Source organism: Oreochromis aureus, linkage group 12, assembly GCF_013358895.1.
Source record: "Oreochromis aureus strain Israel breed Guangdong linkage group 12, ZZ_aureus, whole genome shotgun sequence".
Lineage (NCBI taxonomy): Eukaryota > Metazoa > Chordata > Actinopteri > Cichliformes > Cichlidae > Oreochromis > Oreochromis aureus.
The window spans coordinates 15,402,109-15,425,234 of NC_052953.1; the positions used below are offsets into that span (position 1 = coordinate 15,402,109).

The window sequence follows — 23,126 nt, forward strand, 5'->3', positions numbered from 1 at the left end:
GATTATACTCAGAGGATCGCACTGTTTTCACACCCTTTCACATGTCTGACCACGGTCATGTATACTAAAGTGACCGGCACCTTTTGGAACTGAATATTATTGCACACTTCACAGTGCATCCTTTACTCTTACACGCAAGTGCTGAAATGAATTAGTAATATATTCATAACTTCTTGTAATTTATGTAAAAAAAATAAATAAATAAAACATTTGCAGGGACCTGTCGCCGTTTTGTTGCAAGTGCAAACTGTAGACTTATTTCAGCCTCTCCAGAGTACTGAGGTTAAAATTACTAAAAGCTATAGCTTCAGAGTTATTTATTCAGTAGGTAAACGGTCTTCTTGTAGCTTCTCAAATGTGAGAATTTGTAGATTTTCTCAGTTTCCCATTATTATTAGCACCTTTTTGTCTTTGCAAGGTCTGGTAACTTGTGATTTATCAGCAGTTTCAGATGTTTCAGCTGATCCTGTTGCAAGTTTAGCGCTGCTGGTGTTGCATCAAAGTCAGGATACTCAAACCCAGAGTGACTGTACACTTTTGTTTTGTTCCACCAATAAATTTTGGTATTGACAGAACTGAACCTGACCTTGGCTGACACACAAGTAGTGTAGTGACCTCTGGTAGACATCTACAAAATGGTCTCATACTGGCTCACACCAAGATGCAAACCCCTGCTCGTACACAGGCTCTGACTACAAGACAGGGCTGCTGTGGTTTTCTACATCCCGATAAGTGAGGGGTTCCAGATGCTGGTAGGGAGAGATCTGTTTGTTTAGATTAGACTGCACAGCTGAGGGATAGATTAGTTCTGCCTGGACCGTGGAACGCTGTGCTGGGCCGTGCTGGGGGACTGGCCCATCGTCCGAGAGGAAAAAGAGGAGAGGACAGAGTGCCTGTTTATGTTTCATTTGGTTGGAACTGCCCCTCCGCAGGCGACCCATGGACGACCCCACGTGGAAGCTGTGTGGCCTGTGGATGCGTGCGCGCATACAATACAGCCCAGCTCCCATCAGATCTCTCAGCTCCTCCAGTGTGGACCGGAGCAACGTTCACGTTTGCGATCCCATGTCGTGTCAGTCGTCACCTGCATTCTGATAGCTCCAGAGCAGCTGAGGTCTCCAGCAGACCACCGTTAAGTCTCTGCTGCGGTTAGCTTGTAGGTCACGTGCCACAGCTTTTGCAGGGATTGTCTTTTCTCACACAGTGCTCACTCAGCACTGTTTATAAATACTCTGACACAGGAAGTTCTGTTTATTAGACAAAGTGACAGAGACCAATTGGGAGCGAGATGCATGCCTGCACGAAGACGCAGTGGTGTCAGACCTCTGAGGATGCATGAAAGTTTGTGCTTTACTTAACAATCGGGGCAAGATAGTAAGATTTTCAGTCTTGTTTTTCCCACTTAGAAAACATCAAAGTGACCGTGGCTTCTATTTACGGCAGATTGTATCCACACTACAGACAAGCTCTGTGTTTATATCCACTCACAGGAAATGATTAGTTCAAACAGGAAGCTGTAGTATTGTGGTGTACTGTCTCCCCACACACAATTGTGGTCTGAAGCTCTCTGTGTGCTTTCCTTAGTGTTGGAAAACATGCTCACTGGCTTGCGACCTCAGATGCATCCTCAGCTTAAACCTGAAGATCATCTAGATGATCTTGCAGTGATTAACAATAAGCCACATTCAGGGAGAAGACATAGACGAGCGAGGAATGAGAGTCCTTTAGGGTTCCTCCTGGCTGCAAATGGAAAATGGAGCCATCCCTTGGCATTCTAGGTTATGGCAAACACAGGCCAAATTGTAAAGAAAATAGGAACGCTGCCTGCCCCTAATTAAAACAGTATCACGTAAACATTGGCCTTCCTGTAGGACAGCCCCTCTCTCTTTTGCTCCATTTCTTTGCTGAGACAAGGGCTGGAGATTGTGGAGCTGTGCTGATTGCGAAGAGGAGACGCAGGGAGGGGACGGTTTGGAAATTGGGGCTTTTGAAGCTTGAGCTCTGGGCAAGGGTTGAAGTTGAAGCCAGGGGTGAAGAGGACGATGTGGAGCTGTGCGGTAATCGTGGCTGGAGTTTTATTTAGTCTGTAGATTCAGCCTAGACTGAAGCGAGGATGAAGCAGGCATTGAGTGGGTGCATTTTGTTCTCATCACACCTCAGGGTCCAGAATTGTGAATCTGTGGACCAAAGAGGTTTGATGAAGGATAAGTGAAGAGCAGTAACTGGAGGAGAAGACGGAGGCTTCGTGTTAACACTGGCGACTCCTACGTAAAGGGCATGTTTTTGCAGTATCGACCGATGTCAGAGATTATTTTAACTTAGCTCTGCTCCAATCTTAAAACCACTGACATGTTGACATGGCTACACATCAGTGTTGACCTAGAAATATATTACATCCAGTCAGACACTTTGCTCCCTAATGATTGGTTAGGGAAAATCGAATCTCTTTCCCCTATGGAAACTGATTACCAAGAAGGAAAAAGAGTGTAATTGCCTGACAGTTGTGTCTGATATCAAATGTATGGCAATTATATGAATGATTCGAGTTTAAAAAGAGCTTGTGGTCTCCAGATTTATGGCTGGGACTGGGGCATAGGGCAGTGGATTGTAGTCTCAAGGCTGCAGACTGAGGGGAGGGCCTCGGTCCCGGAGCGCTTTCTTGGGGGGCATAAGTGCAGAGGCCGGGGGCCACGGGGGTAGACCCCTGAGACCCTGAGGTCATCTTGTAGAGGCCCCACTATTTAAAACCTCACCTGATACTCACCCTGTGGCCTGGGTGCAGAGTGAAGACTCACAGCAGAAGTGGGAGGGGGGGGTGGAAGAAATGCAGCAAAGGTCGCAGCTGTCACCAGTCACTGTTTGTATATGTTCACGTGCGGGCATGTCGCATGTGTATGCCTACTGTATAATAGAGCGCCTCAGTGCCAGCTGTTTTGTTTCGAGTTTGCACTCTTTTCTCATTGTGAGATGATTCAGTTTTGTGAGTTTCTGATCAAACTTTTAAAATCTCTTCTCCAGCAGAGGGCAGTGAATCTATTTTTTATTTAATCTCTGAATTACTGTATAATAATTTTATGTCAAATAAATATCCAAGTGCTACAACAGCGCACATCATCATTCCAGCTTCAACGACAGAATACACTTGGAGGAGCGACATGTCACAGAGGGAGTAATTTCAAAGTCATACTGCAGAAATTTCACAATTTAATTTCCTTTTAAATTGAAAATGGAGCGCCTTTAGCTTGTCCCTGAAATCAGTATGGTAACAGTTACAGTGGTGCCAGGCTATGTTTGTGTGCAGCCTGATTTAAGGTTTCAAAATCCAGTCTGATAGGATCAAATGTTGTTGTTGTTGTTGTTGTGTTTTTTTTCTAAAGCCATTCCTTGCCCGTTTCTCCGTGTCTGTTTTGTATCTAGTATGATTAAGAACTGAGTCAACAGAGCTGGTGGTTGTTTTGTTGTTTTGCTGGTAATGGCAGTGGAAAAGGGTGCAGTATAATGTTAAGTGCATGCAGAAGAAGCCTTGACATCCTTTTTTGTGGAGGAGGAGGAGTGCCCTGAATGTGGTGTCTCCACTGAGAGGATTGTGGTTTGCATGGCTGAATTATTCAGCTTTTGATGTGTATACAAGCATAGATACATGCATGGGTGCATGTGCACGCACACATGTACGCAGAAAGAGGCTTTGGAGTTTTGGTTCTGTGAATGAGTGGGTGGTTGAGCAGGGTTGGCATGGCAGTCTATTTTGGTAGTATCTTTTTTTCCCTTTATCTCTTTTTTTCTCCCGTCATCTTTCTTTTTCTCTCTTTCCCTTTCACTCTTTCTCTCACACTACACCTCCTGCAGCTTTCTTTCAGCAGCAGCAACAGCAGCAGCAGCAAGCGATCAAACATACAAACGCCCCCCACAAGCAATATTTCTCCCTAGTTAGCGCGGCATACACGACACAGAGTCATCTATTCTTCTCTCCTCATCAGTTTTGCTCCCTGACATCAAATGTATACAGTAATACTCAAACGTGAGCGCACCTACACATGCGCGCTTGTTCCAAACTGCACTCTGCTGAGTTTGTGTTTATCAGTTCACTACAAACATGATTAAACCCCTCTATAAGGAATAACATTCCAGTGTGTTGTGTTAAACTTTACGAGTTGATGAAAAGTGCAGGCTGGCTGGTGAGGGATTTAGTGTGGGGAAACATTGCGCCTCTGGTACTGTACACAGACTCGCTGCGCTGTTTTCTCAAGCTGGCGTTTGAAAACAGCTTTGTGTATATTAGGCCTACCTGGTAAAAGTGAATGTGAAATAACATTAAAAAATTTGCTCGTCAAGTGTTCCCCGCGTGTGTGCGGGCGGGCGTGTGTGTGTGTGTGTGTGCTCCCAAGGCAAGCATGCTCCCATTCACAAACAACATCCTGAGATACCTCCAAGCACTCTGTTTACATTTTGCATTCTTTCAGGCGCTCTTATTCAAAAACCAGAGCCCTGCGAATGACCGACCACAGGAGACTGTGGAGAGAATTACCCTCCCCCTCTACCTCCCTCTCTCTCGCTCTCTCTCTCTTCTGTTCCTCTCTTTTCCTCTCTGCCAGAAAGGTCTCTCTCTTTACCCGAGCCTCCTTTCCCCCCTCCTGCCCCCCACCCTCCCACCACCACCACCACCACTCCCCCGTCCCTGGCTGGAGAGAGAGTGGCCTCAGAATGCCAGATGTATTACAGAGTGAGCCACGGCAATGTAAACACTCAGCCCTGCCATGAGAGCAGGGTGGTCTGGCCTCCCTCCTTCCCTTCCCTCCCCTCCCCTCGCCTCCTCTCCCTCCCTCTTCCCCTTTCCTCTGTTCCCTCCCTCACAGCGATGACTGCCAGAAGGGTGGAGAAACACCCTTCTGTACAAAACAGCAGAGGGAGAGTGTGTGTGTGCGTGTGTCTGTGTGCGTGTGTGTTGGAGAGGAGACTGAGTGAGGGAAGAAGCAAGAGTATAGTAGCAGTAGTGTGTTTGTGTTTTGGCTGCAGTGCCTACCGTACACTAGGAAAGAGAGATTGGGGTGTGGATTGATGCTTCTCAGACTGCAGAGCAGAGAAATTTTCTCGCTAACATTTCCAACTGTGTGTGTGTGTGTGTGTGTGTATTTTTTTAAATTTTTTTTTTAGCCCCTCTGGCACACCACAGTTACATACGTAGCTGTATATTTCATTGCAATTCCTGCAGCACGTCGTCATAGAATCTGGCAACCACGGCAGTTACACAAGTACCACACATGCACATGCAAGACATAAAGATACAAAGATAACATTTCCTCTGTCAGATGATTGAAAAGTTTGGAGCTCCAGATTGAATCAGTATGCAACTGAGTGAAATCGTCTCTTGTGCTGTAACCTATCTGCATAAAGAGCACTGGCTGTTATAAAGACCATGTTTACACTTAAACATTTTCTACTTCATTGTTCCCTGGCATCTGCACTACTCCAGTGTTTTTGGACCTGTGCATTTGTCCATTTTATTATTTGCTCACCCACCTTAGGTTGCAGAGGGTCTAGGGCCTACTGGAGCTAACACAGAGCAATAAGTATTGCTTATAGTACATTGGACAGGTTTCAAGTCCATCACAGGAGCCCAGAAATGGGAAGCTTTTGTATACTTCTAATGCTTTTTAAGTTTGGACACCACTGTGCTGTCTTTCAGTCTGCACTCTTCCTGTCGTACTGGGTTTTATCAGTCACTATGTGTCATTCTCTATTTTGTCACACACCCCCAGTGCATGACCCTCTTCCAGAAGAAAACAAAAGAAATCAGGAAATCTATCTTGGCTGTCAGCAGTTAATTCAGCAAGAAGAACAAATTGCAGGCGTTTTCTAGTAGAGTCTGTGTCTATACTAGCGCTGATTTCACTTAAATTCTGCGTTTTTGTCACGCTGCTATGGCTAGCTATACATTCACTGTGTGTGCAAATGATCATTTAATATGTATTTCTAGGCTTTTTACTATGGATTGAGATTGTTTTTGGTGTAACTATAATCCGCCCTTCTGTAAAAGTTTGGCTCTGTTTGTTTTGCACACCTATACATAACAGAATGGAGTATAAACAACCAGCATTTGCTGAATTTATAAAGTAGATGATAATTGCCATTAACAAAAAAAGAGAAATGCTTAATTTTTCATAGATAGTTGTAGTGCATTTCACTCTTACCTTTATCAGGCACAAAGTGATGGATACATCCCAGAAAGCTGCACGAGCAAGCAAGACACAGACGGTCCACGAGATGCCCTGAATGCAAAAATGAGATCACCCCTTATCCAAATAACCTCAACATCCTGTCTGTTTTAAACTCGGTGGGTGCACTGCTGGGAATCTGAGCAAGTCAGATTCCCAGCAGTGCACTAAGTTTGCCCATGTTTAAAACAGACTGGGCGACTGGTTGTTGTGATGAGTGCAGAACAGATGCAAGTTCAGAGGTTCCTTGATTTATTAGTAAGATGGAATAACAGTTGAATTATGAGGGTGGTAACCGTTAATCTCATAAAACAAATACAGATTCTCTTGGTCTTTCTTTGTCTTACTTTGTCCTTTATTGCACACTCAAGAATGTGTGGTTTTCTTTTTGGGATACCTGAAATCATTGACCATCTTTACAGGAAATGACAAAGAGATAGCTAGTTGAGATTGGTTGTTGAGGCTCATGTCACGGTCTGTTATGGTTTGGTTGTGGGCCAATCACAAGGCTGTAAATGCAGTAAGAGGAGGAGACTCACTTGGCTTAAATTTGACAGGTACTGGCAGAAGAATACAGAATGTGAGAATACAGGGGAGTTTTAATTAACAGATTTTTTTGCTTTTTTGTGTCCTGGAGTCTTTTTTTTTTTTTCTTCATTATCACACACCTGAGAATGCAGAATATCTGCTGCAGTTTAATTGGACTGGGCTTTACCTGCCAGCTTCCTGGTACAAAGTACGTGTGCTGTCAGATTGTACAGATGTGTGAAACCACACAATTATCACCAGCATTCACCGCTAGTGAGTGAGCGTAACGTGTGGTGCATCTTTCGCATTGCATTCAAGCAGGTCCCTCTATAAAATCAAACAGAATATTTACAGTTTTATGAAGCAGACAACTGTAGATGATAACTCAGTTTGATTCTCTAAAAGTTGTACAGAATTCATGGGTAAAATTGGCTAGACTTCATCAGAGTAAGAGGTGTACTATCGCTGAAGAGTTTATAAAGCTTTAATGATTGTGGCTTCAGATCTGCTATGTCTGTTTGGCTGCATTATGACATTACTTGTAATTGAACTACAACCGCTGCATGCACACATGCTACGAACACAGACTTTCTGTCAATGTTTTCTTCCCCAACTACTCTTTCCACAGCTCTCTGAATCCATTGGCACTGAATAGGATTTTTTTTTTTTTTTCGTGGGGGGTGGGAGAGGCGAGAGAGGGACCTGAATGAAGGCAGCAACGTGGAAGAATCTGCCCATTGAGGAGTGTGTGAATGTACACCTCGGGCCCAGGGGAAGCTGCATTGGGAGCCAGCCGACTGCTAAATACACCCATTTTAGGGGCTGCAGAGGCTGGACAGGTGATTAGCATAATCAGGGGAGAGGGGAGCTATACATATGGTAATGCAGTAGTTGGGGGGTGAGGTTTGGTGGTATGGGTGGGGATTCTGGGGGCAGTGGTTGGCAGCTGGGGTGTCACACTTGTGTCGGCGGTCGGAGTGCTTCGGGGGTGCGCTGCTGCATGAGGAGACACTCGGCTACAGCTGCAAGTCCGAGGACTTCCACTCTCCGTTCTGTCACTCTCTCATTTTTTTATTTCACAGTTTTCCGCTCTTGACCACGATTGTTTTACACTCCCCTCTCTGTGTGGCAGCCCCCTCCTCTTCTAAGCTGACAGGAGGGAGGGAAAGAGAGTGCAAGGGAGGGAGAGCAGTACAAGTGAGGGGAACTCACCACGGGTCAGATAGGGTCTCGGCTCCCAGTAAGGCCTTTCACCACATATTTGTGGCTGTGTGCACACCTGCATTGCAGAGCGAACATTCGAAACTGCTGTTAATGCTCTGTGGATTGCTGTGCGTGCTGCTGCAGCGAGCGCTCCTTCTCCTGCTCGCAAAGTTGTTCTGTGCCTTTTGCATCTCTTTACACACTGGCATCTCCTTTGCCAGTTCCTGCCTCTCTTTTTCCTCTCGTCAAACCCTGTCCTCATATTCTGTGTGCTCCTGGATTAAAGCCTGCATTTCTTTCTTGCTTGTTCCTGTGGCGGGCTGATCATAATCTTGTGCCCGCCTGCAGTTCAACAATTCTCTAACAGATTTTGACAATGCTTTGACAGAAATCTGTGGCACTTTTTTTCTTCACCTAGCTGCAGCTAAATATTTTAGATCGGTGTATAAAGTGATAAACAAATGCATTCTAGCATAGATGTGTTGATGTTTTTCTACTTTTATTGAGAGGGTCTGTCACATTGCAGCGATGATATCCTACAGAAAATGGGAGCAGCGGGAAAATCTAAGAAAAAAGATCAACTCAGAGCCGTGGCAGCAGATGGATAAGAGAAAGCAGACAAATGGTGGAGGACAGAAACAGGTGGGGTCCTTTTAGTGATCAAAGCAGGTGATTGACAGTAGCAGCTGAATGGGAGACAAACAGGAAGTAGGAGAGGTCATTGGACAGACCTACTGTGGGAAACTACCTGAGCAGTGCGACCAGGAGCAGATACCAAGCAAGTTCAAATAAATGACCAAGATAGCCAAGTAACAGATGCATTTTTATTATATCAGTATGTCCTCTCTTTCCAAACCTCATGAGAAAGTTTAAAAATCAGCCATAGTCTAAATAGCCCTGTTATTAGATTTATGGGATATTTCTACAAAACTATGTCTTAAACATAACTGAACTACCAATGAGAAAAAGATGACCTCTTGTCCAAAGGCATGGAGTTAAAGATGAAATATTCTTATCATTTTAAAAAAGACAAATGTTTTTATTTTCTCTTGTGCAATTTTATGTTGGAGGACAAAAAGAAAGAAAGAGTTATGTAATTTTTCTCTATACTCCTCAAACTTTGCCTCAGGATTTAGGACTCCTACAGCCCAAGGCTGCCTCTAAGCAGCTGCCTGAAAGTTTATAGGAGTGTTGCTAGAAAACTGCAAAGGTTTTGTAGGTCGCTGGTTTTTTTGCAGTTTGTAATGTAATAAGAAATGGCAGTATACAGAACCGGTGGAGATCAAGTAACGAACTTTGACAAGAGTACTGCTCATGGGATTGCTAAAACAGAAAATGAAAACCCTCGTCTGACTGCTAAGCCTACAGGAGGATTTGGCAAACTGCTCTACTGCCTACATCACCTTAGTGTCAGAAGGTCTGGATGTTGTTTTCTTATCACTGACTGAGCATCTCCACGAACAAGTCTTCACCCCTGACTAAGTGGTCAGACCGAGAAAGACTGTTGGTAGAAAGAAAACCACCATTTGAGAATTCTGCAGAAGTGTTCCTCTTCCTCAGATCCAAGTATTAACACAATAATGTTTCAAGTTCGCAATCCTGTTGACTTCACTTCTTGGTTTTCACTCTGGCTTACATCATCCACTGTGAGACCTGCTATGAAGATGTGTGTGCCTGTGCTCAGTGCGTTGAATTAATTCACTTAGGACAAAAGTTAGGTTAAGGTTCTCAGTATGTAGGTAAATGGGATATTTATGTTATAGTTCTTTAATACAGTAATATCGATCTTTTAATACCAGCTTATGGAAAACTTGAAAACACTCTGAAAAACCAAAGTAAGGTATAAAGAACCTTTCATACCTTTCCAAATATTTATCAGGTACCAGTATTGCTAAACTCCAGAGAAACCCAAAATATCAAGCTCTTGTATGAAAGCATCATTTTTCTGTCTCATGCAACAGGTGTCACTTCCCAAGTTTAAAAGATCTTTTCAGTGTAAATCAACTTACATTTGATTTTCTTTACACAACTTTTAAAGCACCTTTTAAAGTACATGCCGTTGTAGTTTCATAGGGTGGTCGTCTCTTTATCCCTTTGATAGTACTGGAGGTTCAGATTTTGGGAGGTCGCTGTAGACTTGGTAGCAGTGAGATGACCTGGTTTTGGGGGGCTTCCTCTTCACCATAGGGGGTGCCTGCTGGGATGGAGGGCTAATCCAGCTAATCCGTTCTCTGCAAACACACACACACACACACACACACACACACACACACACACCCACACACATACAGAGATGTGTTCAGCCACATGCAAATACATATAATACATTGTGTCACAAATCTTTAAGTAGTGCAGCAGGTCAGGTGTTTCGGACTATTTATTAATAGATGTGTAAATATGTTCAGGTGTACACTGAACATAATTGGGATTGGAATTATACCAGCATCATGCACAGTTGCAGGAGTGGTGTGCCGCCGGTGGTGCGTGTTCTCCTCAAAAGTTGTGGGCTGCTTCCGTTGTCAGACATAAGAGATGTGCTGGGGTGGGGCCAAGCTGTTGTGTGTTGCATGGAAAGGAGAGAAAGTTGGCGAGAGGATATGGGGGGTGGTCTGGCTTTGACAGAGGGGCCGGGCTGATTGCCATCATGATCTGGCCAATCACAGTGTAGAGCTGAATAGAGCAAAGAGAGAGAGAAAATGAGAATGAGGAGGGGGCGTTCAGAACTGAAAGGAGGAAGGGGGTGATGTCAGTTCCTTAGAAACCTACTTTCTCTCCTTTGGTGCCCGCCACCCCCCGCCATTCCTCTACTTTGAGAATAGGGGGACCAGGGGTTAATGTTATGCAACATGCTGAATACCCACACCGAGGGCTCCACTACAGTGACAAGCATAGGCCTCTTCTCTTCTCTTCTCTTCTCTTCTCTTCTCTTCTCTTCTCTTCTCTTCTCTTCTCTTCTCTTCTCTTCTCTTCTTCTAAGGTTTTTGGTATCGTTTGTCAATCATTAATCGCTAATAACTGGTACACTACAAACCCATGCAGTCAACAGTGCGCACTAACTCAGTAAAAAAAAAAATACGAACATGATTAGCTAAATAACTAACTAGTCATATGCTGCTGATTACTTTGATTAGCAGTTTGATCTGTTACAAGTCAGAAAATAATAAAACATTTCTGTCACAAGTTTCTGGAGCCTAAGTTCATGAACACAGGTGAAGAAACTGGACTTTTGAAAACCAAAAAGCAGCTTGCTGATTCCAGTTCTGTCAGAACATATTTATTAAGTGGTGTGATTTATTGGAATGAAAGCATTTTGGCTCAAAACCAGTTGATGGATAGTACAATTCGACTTAATCAGACTCTCTTAATTATCTATTTTGGATGTGTACTTTTCATGTCACTCTAAAACATTACAAATGATTTTTGTTTTCGTCAGAGACCGAGGCCGGTAAGGGGAGGGATTGAAAATTATTTCCACTTTGTTTTGGTCTCAGCAGCTGAGCCTGGAGCGGGACACCTTCGAGATATCAACACATGCTGGGGTCAACCAGTTTTCTTAGGAGAAGGAATATGGGAATATGTGTCATTGAAGAAACACAGCTGTGTGTTCACGCACACTCGTGTGCACATGCTTGCACGTATGCTGAGTGTGTGCGCACACACATGCATGTTTTCTTGGTCCAGCTGGGGTGTTAATTTCACCCCAAGGCTGTGTGAGTGTTGACCCCAAAACTTTGTAACCTCGTGAAGTGTGGAATTCTCGAAGCCTGAGGCTGTAATGTGCTGTTTCCTGTAGCGGGAGAGTACATTCCTTTGACTTGTCCCATTCCTCGCTGCTTGCTGTAAACTCAGGATCTTTGGGTGGCAGTCCACGACTTGGAAAGAGTTCAAAACAGACAGTGGGTTCTTTCTAAACTCGATCCTCCCATCCCCCCCCCCCGCGCCATCTCCACACGTGTAGAAGGGTATTGATTGATGGATGCACCTTTTTCCATATACCCGTGCTTCCGTTGTCCCCTCCTGGCAGTGCACTTAAACCAAGCCTCGGGCTAGCATTGCCTTTGAGCGTTGAGTGTATCAGACAAGCCGACTTGTTAGTGCGCTGTCAGTGTGCGTCAGATCTTAATCAGTTCCATGCGCTTTCCTTTGAAGGGAGGGCTGGTGTAACGGACCTCTGTAGCTGGCCTAGCAGCGGAAAGCATGTCGCTCCAGTTAGCCTAGGCCTGCTATTAATGATGAGCATTATAAACATGCATTCAGACAGGTTCAGATAGGAATGCTGTTTGAGTCCAGAAAAAAGAAATCAAATGTGTTTTCCTAATGCCCCAAGACATGGCCCCTCTCTCCCTTTTCCCTTGGTCTGACTGGGTGGTCCAGCCCAGCAGAACAGGCATGCTTATGTTCAACTTTAATGCCATTACAGTAGACTAAAAATATTCAATCCATGCCCACTGTTACACGGATTGAGCAGAATTGTTAAATTGGATTAAGGCATAATAAAATGTTACAGATTTTTCACACAGTCGGCTCTCTCACTGGACAGTTTTCTTGTTTTGTGTATGTGTGTGGCTCGGTGACCAAGTGAAATAAGATGAGTATAAATTGCTCGAGCTTTCGCTAAGCGTTTAGTCACTGATGACTGAACGGCTCAAATCATCAGCTTGTAAATTAGACACAGACGCACCAAACTGGGGGATGCATATGAAGACACACGGATCTTAAACCTGAACACAAAACGTAAACAATTCTGGTACTTTTCTAAAATTTCATTTGCCTTGTAATTTTACCCATCTTTGCCCATCCTTGCATGCCCACATTTGTTTGCGTGCATGTGTGTTTTTATGTGTGTGCGTGTGTGTTTGTGAGGGATACTTTGCCAGACTTTCCTTGGATGTACTGGGGTGGAGCTGGGCAGCTAAAAGGTCTGAAAGGCTGCTTTTGTAGCTCGGGCTAGCTCAGGGCTCAGAGCGCACGCACAGGGCTTAGTCTCACCACGATACTGGGAGCAAAGCCTGGAAGACAGCCTTTCTCTATCAAACACACACACACTAGTGTCACACACACATGCAGACAACGTGTTTTGGCGCTGCTGACAAGTTAGCAAATTTGAGGAGAAACACTGAGCTGTTTGTGAAATGTGGATTTGTTGAGGTGATGCTGCTTTTGTGGACTCAAAGGACTTGGGATGTTTGCCATTGTAGTGTTACAGGCTCACTGTGAGGAGAGTGCTTTTATTTAAGATACAAGTCAGATAATGTCACAGACAGGCTGTGATGTCTTTGGGTCTGCTTTGCAGAACGAGCAGGGGATCACTTGTGTGAGTCGCAGACTTTATAGCACACCGTGCTGTTGGTGTGTGTGCAAGATGTCCTGTGTTAAAGGCTCATTATTATTATTATCATTATTATTATTATTATTATTATTACCTTGTAGTTTAGAGCAAAATAATGCATTAAAATAAAAAAGTATGCATGATCTGGAATGAATCTGGTAGTAGTGTGATGTTTTCTAGACAGGTGTACTCCTGTTTTACACGAAGAACCGGAAGGGAAGTCAGTGTTTTAACCTTTTCTGTGTCTATATTTTGCAGATATTTGTGCCTTTGTGTCAGAAAAACACAGACTTTTTAAACACATATTCAAAGCCAGCACAATTCTGGCCCCTAACCCTTACATGCAGGGTTTCTTAACCTTTAACTTTACTAAATACGATTTTGTGAATCAAATACAATAATGGTCTGGATGTTTTTACACAAGCCTTAAATATGTAACTTCACTCTTCTTTGTCCAGTTGGCGGGCGTGTGAACCAGGAACTCAAGTATACAAGACAGAAGATAGGCGAGGAGGCCATGTTTAACCCTCAGCTGATGATCCAGACGCCGCGGGAGGAGGGAGCCAATGTTCTAACTGTGGAGGCGCTCCTGCAGCACCTGGAGTCAGCTATGCGAGCCAGCAGAGTTCATGTTTACCTTTATAACAGGTAACCTACTATTCCATAACTCCCTCTGTTCGAGTCGTGCCTTTTGTCATTTTGTATTTAAGGATCATGTTTTCCAATTCTGGACAAGTTAATTCAAGTTTAATATCTTTAGTCCAATAACTGTATCTGGCTTCCTCTTAATTCTAACACAGTGGCCAGTAATCTGTGAGTGTAGCCCTGTTATAGCTCTGCCAGTCCAGGTGTAAATTCTCTTACTTGTGTTTCAGTCAACATTTCTCAGCTCCAACGCTGACATGATGTGCTCAGCTTATTCAACATTGTTGGAAGTAAATGAATAAGCTGATCCCAACAGTGGAGTAACCCTCCTGCAAACTAGCATTTGGAGGTGTGATTGCAGAACTGCAGAAAAAATCGAAAACATGCAAGATGAAGTGGGATATACTGCAATACACTTTCACTTTATGAAAAAAGCTCTATCCTACAAGCTGGAACAATTTATTTTGAGATATGTCCGAGTAGGAGTGCTGAAATGTGCTGTAACCTGGTGCACATGTGCAAACTTTTTTCTGTATGCTATCAGCTCTTGTGCTTATTTAAACAAAATCATATCGGCCAAAACTAGAATCAGCAAAAAAAACAAAAGATTGTAATCAATTAAGAATATCAATGCACCTCAAGTGGTAATCTCTGAGTGAATTCATTGCTGTACATGATGAGATATAGCAATTATTATGTGTGTACAAACACAAAGAAATTCGTAATGATGAAGGATATATTTTTATTATTCCTTGTTCAGTTGATCCTGGGTGCACTCGTGGTGCTAAGTGGTGATGAAAAAGTTAAACTTTTGTTCTGGACGTAGCATTCTCATTGGGAGAAAAGTTTCGTCACTCATCCAAGTGACTTTTTCACTCTTTTTTTCTCCTTTTCAGACAATGGAAATTAGAAGACTTATGCTACAAATCAGGGGAAGTAGTCACAGAAACACATTACCTGAATCAGGTGAGACACAACCAGCAGGTGTGTAGAGATTTGTGTTTTTGACTTTGTATCTCTGTATTGTTGCTACTTCGGCAGTGTTTGTCAATTCTATTATTTCCTCAACCATTTAGATCATAGAAAGGCTACATCCTTGCCTCATCATCACACCTTTGGACTGCTTCTGGGAGGGGGCCAAGCTCCAGTCTGGAACAGTCTATCTCCCGTAAGTACTTAAAAGCTCTTTTTGACTAGACAGAATCTGCATTTGTGATGTGATCATTACTACATGTCATTGGATTGACCAATCTCTTCCAAGCTTATGGTCAAATGATCAAATCCTAATTGGGCTCACATAATAGCTTTATTTACTGTGAGGCCAGTTGGCAAACTGATTCAGATGATGTTGGGACAATAAGACCTAAAGTGCTGAGCTCAGCTCATAACGGTAGTGTATACAGTATGTTAGCAGTGGCAATGTGATAATGAGAAAGAGATGACAAGAGATGTGAATCTTTGGATCTTGCATTAGCCCCTTTTATAAGCGGCAGCTCTAACACACTCAACCCATCTAAAGAGACACCACAGAGAAACAAGTGTGTGTATGTATGTGTGTGTGTGTCCTGAACTCGTCCCCTCTGAAGGCTCTATTGTAGTGGTTGCTGGCATGCGTATCGCTGGCGAAGGTTTCTCTCGAGCCCTGGGCCTCACACCATTGTCTGGCCGTTCTGTTGCTAATGGCCTGCTGCTACAGTAATACTCAGCAGACCTTTACCTTTGCATGTGTTTACGCATGGCCATATTGTGCGCTGTCTTCATCAGTGCATACATGCATTTCTGTCGATGTGTAAAGGTGTATCAGCTTGAGTCACCATCATCAGAGTGCGTGGATGTGTGTCTATCTGTGTGAGTGTGAGTGTCTGGACCTAGATGGTAAATAAGGTTTTTACTATGTTCTGGTTGGGAGGCTGGGAATAATAACCCAAGCCTGGTTAAGCACATACAATGTCGTCTGAATGGCAGAGAGAAAAAGAGAGATCGGAATGTGTGAGGAAAAGAGAGCATAGAGGGACGAGGTCTGGGTTGGAGCAGGAACTCCGCTATTGCATGATGGGAAATTATCGCCACTTATTACCTAGCAAGAAAGAGATTAGTTATCGTTATCAGAATTGTGCCTGTTTTCGTCGCCTTGAACTTTTTATCTTTTTGTGGTTTTATTCCCTGGAATGAGAAATAAAACATGATGGGCAGATGATGTTTAAGAACATAAAACAAAACCTTTCATTCAAACAGGTGTAAGGTAATCTGTAGTAATCATCCAGATAGGCCAGAAGTTGAATCTAGTGTTGGTCTGTGAACTCTAATGGATACAGTTGTTTTTAATTTATCGTCATTTGACTATAAAATTTCACTTTTTGGGGATCCAAATACAGCTATTCTTAGAAACAGAAACCTAGCATCATAAAAGCGCACTAACCTTTGCCTTTAACCTTTGCAGAGGCAAAGAACCTATGCAGTGGACCAATTTTGACCCTAAGGAGTTCCTTCAGGAGTTGCAACAGCTAAACTATCCCGTGGAATACTTTGAGGAGATGTTAGAAAAAGCGGACATTGGGCACGGCTACATGGATAGACCCTGCCTGAACCCTGTCGATCCCGACTGCCCCCGCACCGCGCCCAATAAGAACTCGACTAAGGTGGGCACGCATCAAGCCTCAAGCTTTTGGCTCGGAATATCTGAATAAGTGTGGAGTGTGCTTCAGTCAAATGTAAAGTGTTTAGTTTGAGATTAGTTGTTGACAGTTATTGCTTTTATTGCTCCAGCCATTCGATGTGGCACGGGCTCTGAGTGGAGGCTGCCATGGTCTGGCCAGGAAGTACATGCACTGGCAGGAGGAACTGATTGTTGGAGGGACCACCAAGAACGGCAGTGGACCCCTGCTCAGGTAACATAACCGAACTTGCGTCTTCGTAAACACTGTAGTAATCGTGACAGCGCGTATTCTGGACAGACTGTGTGTTTTTTGTTCTCTTGTGCAGCACGTGCACATTTGCGTGTGTGCTGTGTGCTATAAATCTTGCAGTCATTAGCAAATTCCAGTGAAATCTTAGAGCTCCAGCTGTTCCTGCTCAGCTCTGGCTGCTCTGCTTGGACACTACCCACTCACACACACATGTGTATGCACAGAGTGATGTATTGCCTGGCTAGTTTATCCAAATATACAGCGATATGTGGACTTAATTCCAGCACAAGAATCAGGTAAAAGCCTAAAGATTAGGTAGTATGCCGTCCGACAACATACAAGCTCAACGCATGACAAGGGAACAAATTAAAGTCTGGCACTTTTTGTGTAATGTTTATATAAGTAGAAAGCATGAAATTTGCATAGAAATCAAAAATGTATTTAGATTCCAATAAGAAGGTTTCTTCAACAGCAGCTACAGCAGCAGTAACATCTTTTGCTTGTGGACCTCCTACTTTAAGGCTAAAATGCACTTTTGGTGTATGCATGCATGCATGCATGCTCAAAGGCAAACTCACACGCACACACATTAACACACATACTGGTCACGGAGTACAGTGGGGTGCGTTGTTTGTGTTTTGTGGTTGTGTTTTTTCCTGGCAAGGTTGGGTCATTAGAGTGTCTGTGCGTGCCTGCCTGCTTGTGTGTGTCTGTGTGTGAGTGAATGTGTGTAGGATGGCTGCTCTCTCTGTTGGGCTGTTACTGCTGGCACTCAGCTTCTTCACCTTGTTTACTAACTGCCCCCATTACTGTGATTATCACCATATTACACAGCACACATTCATAGAGACGGGCAAATGTCTTCTGCTTTGGTTTATATAATTTTATGATTTGAAAATAAACCCACTCAGTAGACTACTCTTAAAAAGCTGCACTCTGGTCCAGAGTCATTTATTATTACCTAATCAGCTATATTACTTTATTGCCTTCATAATGTATCACTCCATTAGCGGTGTGCATTTTTCATTACACTCGATGTCGTGGTCCTCAAGATCAGCAACACGAAGAAGGGCTGAAGGAGAGCTTGCATGTGGGAGGGAGAGGGTGCATGTGAGGAAATATGTAAATACACAAGGAAATGATCCTTACTAAATTTCCTCTAATTGGGTTTGTATATCATTTTGAGATATTGATATTAAGTAGTTTCTGGCTGTATTTATATATATGTGGCTATACTGGCTACCTGGTGGCCCACAGTGCACATTTGAGCTAAAACGACTTGGCGTCTCTTTCAGGTTTTTAATTCAGTTTAGCTTTGTGGCGTTGTGTTTGGGTCACTGAGTTTTGGGGCATTTTATGCCATATATGTCACTTTGCGTTCTTCAGAGTTGCTCGTGTAATGACAGGGAGTTTGTGTGGTTTAAGAAGTGATGCATGTCTCACGGCTGAGGGCATCTGGGCTCAATAGTCACATCAGATGGAACAGTATTTGCTCAGACAGCACATGTGCTTAGCACATCATTGTTTATGATGACTGATATCCAATGTGCTCCAGGCAATGTGACTTTGGTTTTGTTTCATTTTTCTTTCCCTTTTACTGCTTAAATTAACACATTCTTTGTTCTGGGATTAGAGATTAAGCTGAAAAATGGAGTTCCTGGGATGATTTCATTTTATTCTCTCATCTCCCTGTTGGTTTGATGCTTTTGAGGGACCATTATTTTGATGAACACCTAATCTATTTTTACTTTTTATTTATGGAGTGTTAGACATCGCTGTGAATCAAAGAGCGATATTGATTGGCCGGCCTAAAACTTTGCAAATCCAAGTTTTGATTTTGTTATTATTTCGCACAATCCAGAGAGCCTGCTCATCACCCCACGTGAGCTTCCTTTCTAGATGGGATGTTCTCACTGAAGTCTTGACCTCCTTCCTTTTGTTCTCTCATCCTTTCCATGTTTTCCTTCCCCTTTCCCTCCCTCATTCTCTCTCTGCCACCTTCCCCCTTAAACTCCCTTCCAGTGCCCAGGCCTTGCAGACCATGTTCCAGCTGATGACTCCCAAGCAGATGTTTGAACACTTTCGAGGCTACGATGAGGTTTCCCACATCAACTGGAATGAAGAAAAGGCTGCAGCTATACTTGAAGCCTGGCAGAGGCGGTACTCTGAGGTAAGGGCCAGAAAATTTAGAAATGAGAGCAAGAAAAATTTAGAAAAAGAGAGAACGAAAGAGAAAAAAGTAGCGAAATCTACACTAAGTCCTCTATAGCCACGTTGTAAATCACAGACCGGATACAGGTGAACATGGGAAGGCCCCATCCAAAGCCGGGGCCCCTGATAGATACTAAAAGCACTGTTGGTGTGTGGTAAAGGACTAAAGTTTTCCTCTCACTCATGAGTAGAGAGGGGCAATAGAGCAACAGGGTGAGCATGTCTGGAATACATTAAGTGAGTGCTGGATATCTCTCTTTTTCTTGCTCTCTCTCGCTCGCTCTCCCCCTTAAACTTACACACAATCACACATGAACACACACTCACAACTTCACACACAATCGCTTTCCCAGCTGTGGCCCCATTGGTGGCTCATGTGTGACATCATCTGGTCTTTGTTTTGGGGGCCCCAACCTCTGTTCCACATGGTGTGACCTTGTGTGTATGAATGTGCGTGTGTGCATGTGTGTGTGTGTGTTATTTATCTTTGGGCCCAGAAATCACAGATTTTTAAAAAAAAAAATGTAATCATATTTTTAAATACATAGTTTTATTTTTTTATCAAGAGCTTCAAAGTGAAAAATATGCCCAAAATTGTGTTCTTGATTTGTATTATTCACATTTAGGCGTGTCTGCAAGAATATGCACGTATGTCGGTATGTGTGAGACACATGTGGAAGTTTACATGTGGGTGCAAGTGTGTGTGTGATCTAGAGCGTGTTTCTTAATGTGTGTCAGCCATCATTGCTCCCCATTGAGCAGTAACAGCAGTTCAATGCCGAAGCCATCTGTCTGTCCTGAGATAGTAAGAGCGAGAGAGGGAATAGGTCATGATACTGTCTGCAGAGCCTCCTGATTCAAGGCTTTTTTTTTCAGAGACAACCTGTAATATTTAGTTAATTTAAAAATAGGGAAAATATTATATTACATAAAAGAGAGACAGCCAGCACAGTTTCACTATTATCTGATGTGCAGCTTGCACTAAATCACTGAAAATTAATTCCCTTTTTCCAGAAATGTGCATTTTAGATGCTACTGAGTAAGCGGTAGCAACAAGGATGGTCAATTATCTATTCTGCTGAAATCAGATTTAGTTGTATTTTGATAGCTGGTGCAGATCTAGTTGGTATATTAAGGGAAGAATGAGATAGGGATGAGAAAATCTTGTTGCAAAGTTCCAGTCCAGTAAATGCTTTACTGGTCAGTAAACCACATTTGAATGTTGATGGAGCTACTGGTGCTGCATTAAGAGTTCATTTATAAGTCACCTATTTTATTTTTTCTAATCTATATACATATATATATAATATAAAAGTGTATATATAGGATATTTAATCCTATTTTAAGATTTTTTAAAGAGTTTATTCCCTCTCTTCTTCCTCTTTATTTACTATTGTCTTGTCTTCAGGCGGTGCAGCACAGTGTGTCGGCAAACTCGTCTCAGAAGGTCTTATCTTTCACAACCACCACTCTGGAAGATATTCTCAAGTCTTTTTCTGACATAAGTGTTATCCGCGTGGCGAGCGGGTACCTTCTGATGGTAAGACTAGAGGAAAGGCAAATTTTATTCCATTTTTCTCTGCTTTGCTTGAAACTGAGACGGGACTTACAGACAAAAGGGTGATTGATTAATGATTTGCTTGCTGTTTGTGCCTAGCTGGCCTATGCATGCCTGACCATGCTGCGATGGGACTGTGCCAAGTCTCAGGGGGCTGTAGGGCTGGCAGGTGTCCTCCTGGTGACGCTGTCAGTGGCAGCTGGTTTGGGCCTCTGCTCCCTCCTGGGCATTTCCTTCAATGCTGCCACTACGCAGGTAACTCGCACACATGCCACTGGACCCAATGGACTAAAGGTCAACACAGCAGCTGCTAGTAGACTTGAGTTGAAGTCTCTGCTAGACTTAAAATCATTTTCTCAAATTGCCTAATTGAAGTGGGTCAACACCAGTAGAATAATGTACACGAGATAATGTCGTAGATATTTTTGGACACTGGAGACAGGTTTTGATGCTTCATTTTAATTTAGCTTAGCACCAGAATTTGAAAAATATTGCATGGGTGTGTATCTATAATAATATGCAGTTGTGGCTACCCCTAGAATAGCACACCTCTGAGGTAAAATCTTGCAGGCAGGAGCTCATTAAGTTTGTGGGTGTGTGTGCCACAGGTGCTTCCCTTTTTGGCTCTGGGAGTTGGAGTAGATGATGTCTTTCTCCTCGCCCATGCCTTCAGTGAGACCGGGCAAAACAAGAGGATCCCATTCGAGGTGAGGCAAACATCCACCGTCACCCATTCCTGCACATCCCCTTTGTTGTTTTATCTTCTCTGCGGAGGAATGTGTGAAAGCCTGTCTGTGCCTGTGATGTAGCATCAAGCAAACCATGCGCCACACACCCAGCCTTCTTATCTAGGCAATGCTCCGAATTAAAGACGTTCTTATTTCTGTTTCTATTAGATTATGACTTCCTTGTTTCTGCTTTACACACAGATTGATAAGTTATTTGATTATACGCACACACACATGCACATACACACACACCTGTGAGTGGTTCTAATAAAAAAAATAAAGGTTCAGGGTGTAATTTGATGCATTTAAAGTATTCTGTGTGGTCTGAAGTGTGGATTACACAAGGAGCAAGAGCTTTCTCATCCATTAGCTGATGAAGTGTACAGAATCTAATAAATAACATTAAAAAAAGAACTGGCTGAGTGTGTGTGTGTGTTTGTGGAGTGTGGTAGCTTTTCATCTCCAGAGGGGAAAACACAGGCATGTATTTGCTTGTTTTTGTTTTCCCCTGCCTCCCTCTCGTTCAAGCCCTCGTCTCTATGCCTCCCTCATCCCCGAGCTTCTATTGTGTGGCTGAGATGAAAACTAAACAGAGCCGAACCTGATCTCTCCTGTCTGATGCACACACACACACACAGACACACACAAAGATGCGCATGCCTGCAGACGCTCTCTGTGTGGTCCTGCACGTCTTTAGATCTTCACACAGTTGCCGCCAAAGTCTTCTAGAGTTGTGTGCTTATCACTGTTCTCTTTCTGCACATTATACTACGAGTTTTCAGCAGCAGTGATTTCACCAAGAGTCGTTTTGTTCGTTGCTTTTTCCTCCGTTACTTCAAACAGAAGTAGACAGGCCCAGGTGGATTATTTAAGCACTTCAGGGCTTCAAGAAACATCGTAATCACTGTCAGTCATATCAGTATCATGATAATGGTACATAATCTCCAGCATTACACGTGTGCCTCTGGCTAAACTCTGATCAGAAGTTTCATTGCTTTTCCTCTCACCAACTTCTCTTTCTGTCTCGACAAGGATCGCACGGGGGAGTGTCTGAAGAGGACAGGGGCCAGTGTGGCTCTTACCTCCATCAGCAATGTCACAGCATTCTTCATGGCAGCGCTCATCCCCATCCCAGCGCTCAGAGCCTTTTCTCTACAGGTACAGTGGCTAGAGTGAGTGAGGGTTGTATGCGTGCGTGTGCGTGTGAGAGTTCAGTCGTGTGGGGCCTCTCTCTTACTAATAGTCCTGTTCCCGTCTTCATTGGCTCCAGATTTCTCCAGACTGTTGTTTTATTGATTTCATTCATCACATTGAAAGTGTGTACGTCTGTGTGCGCTTGTGTGTGTGCATGAGGAGGAGTGTGTGTTTTGTTAAATCCCCCCCTCCTCCTTCTTTGAGGCTGTTTAGTGGTGGGCCCGGTGTCTGTCCAGATTGTGGCTGAGGTCCATGTAACTGAATCCCTCTGCGAGTGTGTGTGCGCGTCTGTGTACTCACATACCCTCACATCCATGTGTATGTGTGCGTGTGGGGAGTTGTAGTATCTGTGTGGGAGGTTTGAAATGCAGTGGCCTAGATGTTTGCATGTGCGCATGTGAGCGAATGCACGCGCAAAGGTGGGGGAACACGAGAGGGGAGCTCTGACTTCTCTAACATCTGTCAGTAATTACAGACATCACCAGAACAGCGAAAACTAGTACAAAATGCCTCCAATAATCAATGAATTCCTAATTCATTTAAACAGTCTGTCAGAGCGATACGTGCTCTAAAGAGAGGATAAGGTCAGATAAAAACCTCTGGTTTGAAGGT

At 43.5% G+C, this 23,126-nt stretch overlaps 1 protein-coding gene across 1 annotated transcript in view; it reads left to right on the top strand.

Annotated features, from left to right (window-relative positions):
• Window positions 1-23,126, top strand: part of ptch1 (patched 1) — a 49,358-nt gene that overhangs the window by 3,272 nt on the left and 22,960 nt on the right. The window contains exons 3-12 of the mRNA XM_031728203.2: window positions 13,731-13,920; window positions 14,814-14,883; window positions 14,994-15,085; window positions 16,358-16,556; window positions 16,684-16,805; window positions 18,846-18,993; window positions 20,443-20,574; window positions 20,692-20,847; window positions 21,201-21,299; window positions 22,353-22,478. Of these exons, the coding sequence (XP_031584063.2) occupies window positions 13,731-13,920; window positions 14,814-14,883; window positions 14,994-15,085; window positions 16,358-16,556; window positions 16,684-16,805; window positions 18,846-18,993; window positions 20,443-20,574; window positions 20,692-20,847; window positions 21,201-21,299; window positions 22,353-22,478 (1,334 nt within the window). The remainder of the gene's footprint in view (window positions 1-13,730; window positions 13,921-14,813; window positions 14,884-14,993; window positions 15,086-16,357; window positions 16,557-16,683; window positions 16,806-18,845; window positions 18,994-20,442; window positions 20,575-20,691; window positions 20,848-21,200; window positions 21,300-22,352; window positions 22,479-23,126) is intronic.